Genomic DNA, 9,273 nt, shown 5'->3' on the forward strand with positions numbered 1-9,273 from the left:
CCTAGGAAATAGTGATGTGGCGATGATATATATATGCCGCCTCATTTTAGTTTTATTGTCCAATTATGAATATGATACAACATTTAATTAATATCTCCTGGCGCACTTTTTTTTTGAATTCATATTATAGTCATTAAATTGTATACCCCAATTTATTTTTAGATAGTAACACATGAGTATATTTTCTATGCTAGTAATAGTTTATATTATGTCTGTGTTATTAAGTTTTACAGTAATTATAATTTTGGTCGGACACTTAGAATTCATATAATTTTGTTTTGTTATGATTTTGGATGAATATGCACAAATAAATTAAAAGGAACGAATAAATAGTTTGATATTTGACAATTTGTTTTCATTGCAAAATATATTTTTAAGTTTCCGGTGACCAATGTAGTCACTCGCTTTGAAGAAATGAGGATTCGTGGAATAATAAATAATTATGTGATTTTTTTATTAATCTATTACTCTAAAATTAAACAATATTGCAATGTGTAATATTTTAGCAATATTTTTTTTCACTATTATATACTCCCTCCGTCCCAAGGAAGATGACCCCTTCCTTGGGCGGCACGGGATTTTATGCAATTTTATTTTGTGTGTTAAGTGGAGAGAGTAAAGTAAGAGAGAGAATAAAGTAGAGATAAAGGGATTTCCATTTTAAGTAATGGGTCATCTTGATTGAGACTAACCAAAAAGGAAAGTGAGCCATCTTCAATGGGACGGAGGGAGTACTTACTATTTACACTATTCGCATCCGCAAATCAAAAATCTTGAATCCGCCACTGTCGATGTGGTTAACGCTTCAAAGTTTTTGTAAAAAATCAATAGACAGCGGTAACATCAATGTTTATGTTCGTCCAAAATAAATTAACATGTCATTTTTCAGCTAAAAATCAATCGACAACGATAACATCAATGTTCATGTTCGTAAATGAAGAACCATCATCAATTCTCTCAAAATATCTCTCATTGGTAAAAAAAAGCAGTACTTAATTTACCAGGATTATAAAGCGGGTGAAGGAATCATGTCTAGGGCCTGTAATATAAACGTAAATGTGAAAGCATCTTCCTGGAGTTTCTCGAACCTGCAATAGAATAGAATGGCAAATCAGAACAATATACCAATAAAGCATACGGTATAAATTATGAAATTGCAATACTTATTATATACGACTACGGTATAAATTATCCAAGAATTCAAATGAATCAGTGGCATTGATGATCTAAGCATTTATCTGGTTGTTAGAGTTATTGGAAGTTTCTGTAGGGAACTACCAACTACTACTTTGGAATATGACACTGCAAAAGGGCATACACTTAATGTCAATATAAGTTATATAAACATGACATCAAATGAATATGTTTTTTACTGAGTAGTTGAATAGGAATAAGTTCTTTTTTTTGTAAATAATGCACAAAAAGAATATGCATCACATCACCTTCCTGACTTCGAAAAGTGCCCTGCACCGAGTTCGCATTTAAAGAGTAGAACGTTATCATCAGTCTTGAAATCTCTCAACTTTGCCACAAACTTAGCAGGTTCGGAGTACATGACACGTGTATCTGCATAACATAAACAGAGTCCAGTTATACTGTGATCATAAAAATCTTGGTTCTGAGCAAAAAGGTCTTATTCTGGGTGTTCACTTTTCATGATTGATAAGATAGATGATATTTTTATCCTCATTACTAGGAGTTCTCCAATCACACCTTTCAATAGATTGGAATCACGTAGATTTGGCTCGAATTATAGGAGTAGGAGTTATCAAGGGCCTTCGGATACTCAAAACTTCAATACATCTGATCTATACTATTTTATCTATCTAGGTTAATCCTCAAACGTAAGCATGTCCTTAATCCTAAAAGGATCAAAAGAAAATAGGTTTGCATATCTAGCGAAGTCTATAAAATTGTCTTTTTATCGTAAGCCTTCGACGAGCTTGAAGGAAAACCATTCATATATAACTCCAATCTATGCTAATAAGAAATTGGACAAAAGAGAATGAACTCCTTAGCCTTTTTTATCTTGGTATGCTAACAAGAGCTGTAATTCTTTCCTGACCATAGGAACCCCCATACTTACCATTTAATCCGGCGGTAAATAGAATAGCTGGATAATCTTGTGCTTTAATCTGTAAAATAAATCCAAAAATTAGTGCAAATTATCATTTTCGATAAGCTGCACATTAACCGGTTATATATAGTTGCTTGCATTGATACGGTAAATCATGAAACATGATCTAGGTTCAAACTCACATTATCAACCGGGGAGTATGACTTCATGTAAAAGTAAAACTCTTCTTTTCGAGGATCACCCCATTCCTGTAACGAAGTAAGAAACGTAAGTTGACATGCTTTATCTGCAATTTATATTCCTCTCAGACAGAGGAATTTATAACATCGATCCTTAGATTAATGAAAGTGTAACAGCAAGTGATGAATTAATACTGAAATTACTGTGCGATTCTACTTTTAAAATATTTTATTATAACATTTTATCCTTGAATTATTTCTGTTAAATATTTCGAGAAGGTTCAACTAAAGAAGCAACTATGCATATATCCGAAAAAACGAAATGAAGCCAACACCCTGAATAGCAGCCTCACCTCCCACTCTGAAGTTGTAAGAGGGATTGTCGGATCAAGCATAGTAGTCAATACATCAACAAAAGCCACCCCACCCACAGCAGCCTTAAATAAATCAGGCCGCATGTTAATAACAGCACCAATTAGCAAGCCACCAGCACTTCTTCCCTCGATGCAAAGTTTTTCCTTCGAAGAGTACTTCTTTTCTATCAAATATTCAGCACAAGAAATAAAATCCGTGAATGTATTCTTTTTCTTAAGCAGTTTTCCATTTTCATACCACGGTCTCCCCATTTCACCCCCTCCACGAACGTGGGCAACAGCAAAAATGAAGCCCCTGTCTAACAAAGACAACCTTGACGCCTTGAAATACGGATCTACGCATATCTGTTAAAAATCAGTCAGTCAGAAGAAGAAGAATCAAGAGAGAGTTTTAAAGACTATGCCACCTAGAAAGACAGTCTTAACGCCTTCAAGGAGCCTATTGCTTCGTACAATCAATTCAGACAAACCTTTAATCGACATTTGATGGAGTCAAATAAATTACCACTTTTTGACCATTTGTTGCAACAAAACACCACTATTCTAACGTTTTAATTACGACCCCACCTTTGATTTGTACCAATTTTGACATTCCCAATCATTTAAGCATTGAACTGTATCTTGGATTTCGAAATAATGATGTTTCAGGAAGAAAAATTGCAAAAGAAAATAAAATGAAATTGGAAATGTCAAAACTCTCCACAAATCAAAAGGTGGAGTCATTAATCACTATTGAGATGTTTGAAAAGATGTTTTAAAATTGCAAAATAGGTAACGAAAATGTGCTCATTTTAGAAAATTAACCCATAGACGAATTACCTCATAGGAACCATAACCATATAGAAGTAATGGATCTGAACCATCAAGCTTCACTAGATCTTTTCTATAAACAATTGAAATGGGTATTTGAGTGCCATCGCCTGCAGTAGCCCACTGTCTTTCAGTTATGTAGTTGGTAGAATCAAAGCCTCCCAAGACCTGAAAAGGTGAGCAAACAATGAAACAATCATATGGGATGATGGGACAATTACCACTTTTGGCTTAAGAGCACTGATAAAAAATATACTCCTATTTAGATAAAACCAAGTTCATTTGATAGTTAAAACTAGTGAGCACATATGCAAAAGACTTTCTGGTAGCTATAACAGTGTTCCCAGGGAAGTCAAACCCCCACCCACCCACCCACAAAGGAAGAATAATATGTCCTATAAAAGGAAACAGGAAGACAGAGATAACAATCAATAGTTGATAAACACCCCAGCAACAACAAAGTAGTGTTTCTTTTATTCTACAGTTCATTTGTTTATTGTACATTATTTCATTTTATTTAAAAAATTATGGGGGAAAGAGGATGAAAATGGAATCATAAATAGATTTGCTATTGTAGGAAATGGCTATATAGCTTTGTGTAGAAACTAGAAACCAATTTAAAGAAGAATACAACACAAAAACACATTAAATAAAGTGCACATAGAAGGAAGGAAATGCAGTACAAATTCAAAGTATAAACAAGAGCAATGTGATTCAATGCCATACAGATAGTGATGTGTTTGCTTACAGTTTCAATCTTCTTGAGGACTGAAATCCCAGAGTCCATATCATAATCATAGACCGAAGGAGGTGTCCTCATTGAGCTATAACGATATCTCAAAATGTTAGAAGAGAACTGTGACTCCGAAGGATCCACTGAATATATAGGATCAATAAAATCCACTGTCCGGCCACCTTGAAGTTTTTCCAGTGGCTCTCCGACAGATGGAAGGCGATATATTGTTATCTTGGGCAAACCATTTTCACGCTCATAAACCACAAGATGATCCGCAAATAGTTGCATGTCCTGAATATTTACACTGGTAAAAGTACTAAAATGTCAGTTGACTTCATTATTAGATATCAACTGACAAAAAAAAACCGCTGGAAGAGCTCTGTCTACAAATTATTAAAGTTCAACCTTAGATATATCCCAGTCTCTTGAACAATTTAGGGATTAACATGGAAGAGTTCCACTTTTCTTTCAAGCTAAACTGATAAATTGTGAACAGATGTATGCAAAAGCAAAATAATCAAATGGACAATTTTTCATCCCAGAGTCGTGGTATATTAATATGCTTAGATGTTCTGAATTATATTTCACACACAAATTTCCTAAGAAATTGTTGAAAGGACAGTCACTTTGTAATAGCTTTGAACTTGCAACAGAATAAACTGTTTTACATTTCTAAGTGGTGATCAGTTTAATGTCACATAGTTGAGAGGTTGACTATAAATACAAGAAAATATCATCATTTACATTCAAGGATGACTATCTCAATTGCACAAGTTTTTACCTAGGCCGGTGAGGTAGGATGACTGTGGCAGCTGAGGTATTATCTAGCGGACAAGCAAGTATTTCAGAATTGAAACACTCGTCACTTCTTCTCTTAATGAAAAAATGATTCCCACGATGACTTGCTGATGTGTCTATGCCATTCAACCGGGGTGTCAAGACAATTAGCCCACCTTCAGGCTTCGAGACATCAAGGTAAAAGACGAACTTTGTAGTTTTGCTCTCAGATTCAACAAATAGGAACTTCTTGCTCTCGGAAGAAGCAAGATTAAGAGAAAACATGTCATCCTTTTCATGATAAAGGCAATGGTCCAGAGATTGTTCAGTCCCCAGATTATGCAACCATACCTGCCAAAAGCTACATAAGATCACCAGTAGGTACACATTATTGGTGTAGCATATTAGGCTACACAAAATAATCAACAAACCCTGCACTGCCGTACCCTTTTCCTCAGCATCTACCTGTTATGTTTCCGAAGTGGTTTGTGATTAATATTTCCTTAGCTTTAGATTCGCTTTTCCACGGTAAGACTTAAGAGAGCTTGGGGACTTGATAATTTAAAATTCTACTAATAGACTACCCACTTCTCTTATTATAATATTGAAGCTACTTGCTATCCAATTTCAATATATCATGGCATAAAAAGTTTTTTCAATATATGGTGTTGAAAATTTAGCTTGATTATTATCAAAATGAAAACAATCATTTTGTTTCATACTCAATGTATATCATCCATATCATATGTTAGACTCAAGATACATACCTTGTCAGGCCGGAGGATCTCATCTCTAGTTGTGTAGACTAAAGCATCATCACCGGCCCATTCAATATCTGAGGTAACTCCAGACAAAGGCTTCCCTACTGGTGTTCGTGACTCGGCATCAATGACATAAACTGTGTAAATTTCGTCACCTTTAGTATCTTCTGCATAAGCTACCAGTTTATTGTTTGGACTAACCTGTAAATGAGATAAATGAATCACATAATAAGCAAGAACAAGAAACTTGCTGCTGTTAGGGAAAGTATATTGATAAGAAGAAACGAAAGGAACATATCAGAAGTGATTTTGCCTTGAAAGCACCAATAATGTAAAATCCATGTTGTTGAGCTTTAACATTTTCATCAAGAATGACATGCTCTGGAGGGGCATCGGATCCAGTTGACATGGTGTCATGAACAGATGTCGGTGCATTAGTATTAGCCACAAGGCGGCGGCAGTGTTGGGTATATTCTTTGCCCTCCAAGGTGCGTTTATAGTAATAATAGGGTCCCCTGCGTAAAGGCGCTGATATGTCATCCTCCTTCACGCGGCCTCTTATCTCACTATAGATCTGATCTTCTAATTTTTTGGTTCCTGAAGAACAAGCAACTAAACAGTTATAAACCTATTAAATGAGTACATAACTTATCTTATTGCTCTAATTTGAGGAATAACCTCACTTGGATAATTGTAAATGATAGATACTGCATAATTTAGCTATCACACTTCAAAACAATAGCAGTTTCTGAGGATCCTTGGATTGGATTATCAATTGGAAATTGGGTATCAAGATCGAGTCAAGTAATAGAAAACCTATCAGGACCCCACACCACTCCGCAAGCGCATATGCCATACATCCATATCCATCAATGGTTTATCCGTAATAACATTATATAAGCAGGAGGACCATATAAACTTAGTCCATGGCACACATTCAGAACTCACAATGTAACAAACCAACATTGTTACTCAATCGCAATTCCCCCTCTATACCATCACCAAAAGCCAACTAATCAGCTAAATATAAACGGTTACAAACTTAATCGGAAAACCACTACCACAAGCTATAGACACCAGACCAGCATTTAACATATCCTCCTATTAAATTCGGTTGTATATACATCAAATATCGGAATATCGGTGAATTCATATCATTTACCATCAATAAAACCATAAAATCCTACAAATTAACGAGCTCTCTGAATGAGATGTGAACTGACCAGACATGATGTGGTCCACATAGGCATTCTCCCGACGAAGATGCTCCAAAACTTCGGGATCGGATCGAGAATCGTCGCGAAGCCAGTAGTAATTGTCGACTCTGACGTCGCCAAACATCTCCATCTCGTGCTTCACTTTCTTAGTCTTCGGAGGCTCCATTCTCGACGACGAGGAGGAGGAAGAAATTCCGCGGTTCGAGCTTCTCCTCCGCGAAGGAGATGAGGATTTGAAGAAGTTGTTGTTGGTGAAGAGGCGAAGTGTTCTGAGCGAAGAGAGTGCAGCTCTGGTTTGGAGTGTTGAGATTGAGAGTGATAACATGTGAAACGGCAGCTGATTAAGTCCGCTCATAGATTCTCGATTCCCCCCCCCCGCCGCATACATTTTGATTAATAATTTGATAGGGAACTGATTTTATATTCATGAAATTTGATACTAGTATTATTTATTTATTAATATGTTTCATAAAAAAAATGAATAACATATTGTCGGATTTTAATTTTTTATTTTATCTAGTAAGGTTAAATTTGTGGAATTTTATGTTTGAGTTGTTAGCGGAAAAGTTTTAGCTAAATTGGTATTTTGGTAAAGGATATGATGTCGTATTGGTGTCGTATCTTGAAGCATAATATAGTGTTTTCAGTAAATATGTATTTTACTCTGTGTCACTTTAGGCCATGGACCATAAGCGTCGCTATGCCGGTTTCCCACCAGCTTTATTTCTCGATCTTATCTATTATTAGACGAGCGACGCCGGCCGCGCCGAGGGAAGAAGACGAGGGGAAGGGGAAGTGGAAGGCGGTCGGCGACATCGCAGCCCACCGCCACCGGCCGGAGAGTGGACGGAGGACGAGTACGCCGCGGTGGCCAAGGGGTGGTTGGAGGTGTCGACGATCCACCGGTTGCGAACAACCGCGGGTCGTCAACATGTGGGCGAAGATCGGGCCGCCATAAGAACCACCGCCCGCACGGAAGGACTTCAAGAACGGAGGAGGTCCTAAGGGTGGAGCGCATCGGCCGCAGTGGGCCGTTTTGCGATTGTACGCCAACGCCCTCCGTCCCTCAAAAGTGGGCGACCGAGGACGACGCCCGGAGGATAGCCGCAGTCGTTCCCCTTGAGGGGAAGTATAGGAGTTCACCTTCCGGGAGTGCTTGTTGCCGAAGGGCTCTGGAAGTTCCGGCGCGGGCGCGCCCCGGGTGGCCGAAGAGCGCCGACTTAACTATAGCGGCGACCAAGCGGGCAGTAGTGAGTTGCAAATCATTAATTCTTATGTTGGTTTGCATACATGGAATAGGTGTCATCTTTCAAAAAACAAAATTCGTGAGTATTTGCTGGCGAATGAGTAACCTTAAGTTGATTTTTGAAAATGTTGAGTTGTTTATTTATTCCAGTTGGAGCAAATAAAATTACAGTTTGCACTAGAGAATCAAAATCAAATCCAATTATTCCCTATTGTTATCCAAAATGGGCTCGAGGCCGCCGTTTATCCACTCATCTCAGTCAAAAGAGTTCAGAATCGAACATTAGAGCGATCGTAGACAAGAGTGTGAATAATGTAATTTTCTTATTACGGATTGAATTGACTACAAGAGAGAGCTATGGGCTAAGGATTGATTCGCCCCCCACACATTTCATTTTTTCACACACACCATTTCTCCAACCAAACATGAGATAGCCCAACCTCGTGCGGCCCAATATTTCAACCAAACACCCAAACTATGGAAAAAATCCAATCACAAAAATGCTTGAAAGGCCCATTTTAAAGACAAACAAACATGGTAGTCTTACACACTCCAATTTTTTAATGAACAACAAACATGGTAGTCTTAGAGCATCCGCAATGGTGTTTAGGCCAGCCATAGGCCAGCCATTCTCTCCCCTACCGGGCCACCGAGGGTATATCCCATCCCCCGTTAGTAGACCATATCATGTCGGCCGTCTGGCCACAAAAGAGACGGCCGGGACCGACGCCCCGGCACTTCTCGTTGAAGAGGGAGACGAGTTCGACGTTGAGGTCGTTGTTCGACCCGGCCACCCTCAAAATACGCATGTCGATCCACAGCGACCGCCTACGGCCTCGAGGATTATCGTGGAGTTCTTCGACTTGTAGCCGGTCGTAGGCCCCTTCCAGCAGCGGACAGCTTCTTCCACTCCCAATGCATCGGCCTATGCCGCCTAACATCCCGGGAACCCATGCTTCTCCCGTGCATCCGCATCAAACCGACAATCTTCGGAGTAGGGCTTCGAAGGTACCGCTCACCGTAAATGCTGATCACGCCCCCAGCATTCCTTCGACATTTCGTGGCCGACGACTCACCATGTGAGGTACTCATCCCA

General features: G+C 38.5%; 1 protein-coding gene across 1 annotated transcript; it reads right to left on the minus strand.

Moving 5' to 3' along the window:
• Positions 1-838: 838 nt before the first annotated feature.
• LOC125214992 (protease 2) lies at positions 839-7,296 on the minus strand. Its single transcript, XM_048116257.1, has 11 exons — positions 6,938-7,296; positions 6,028-6,311; positions 5,721-5,915; positions 4,958-5,304; positions 4,189-4,480; positions 3,450-3,608; positions 2,610-2,975; positions 2,260-2,325; positions 2,087-2,135; positions 1,443-1,566; positions 839-1,088 (listed from the first exon to the last, which is right to left on the minus strand). Exons 1-11 carry the CDS (start codon positions 7,284-7,286, stop codon positions 1,007-1,009), a joined length of 2,313 nt encoding a protein of 770 aa, XP_047972214.1. The 5' UTR covers positions 7,287-7,296; the 3' UTR covers positions 839-1,006.
• Between the last annotated feature and the right edge of the window lie 1,977 nt (positions 7,297-9,273).

This window comes from Salvia hispanica, chromosome 3, assembly GCF_023119035.1.
Source record: "Salvia hispanica cultivar TCC Black 2014 chromosome 3, UniMelb_Shisp_WGS_1.0, whole genome shotgun sequence".
NCBI classification, from domain to species: Eukaryota; Viridiplantae; Streptophyta; class Magnoliopsida; order Lamiales; family Lamiaceae; genus Salvia; species Salvia hispanica.

What these genes read in the sequence shown, in the direction of transcription:
- LOC125214992 (XM_048116257.1), bottom strand. Translation starts at nt 7,286, where the DNA reads ATGAGCGGACTTAATCAGCTGCCGTTTCACATGTTATCACTCTCAATC. An exon ending in TCCTCAAGAAGATTGAAACT is followed by an intron (nt 3,609 to 4,188) that starts GTAAGCAAACAC and finishes TCACCTTTTCAG; the next exon opens with GTCTTGGGAGGCTTTGATTC. An exon ending in CACTTTTCGAAGTCAGGAAG is followed by an intron (nt 1,089 to 1,442) that starts GTGATGTGATGC and finishes ATTCTATTGCAG; the next exon opens with GTTCGAGAAACTCCAGGAAG.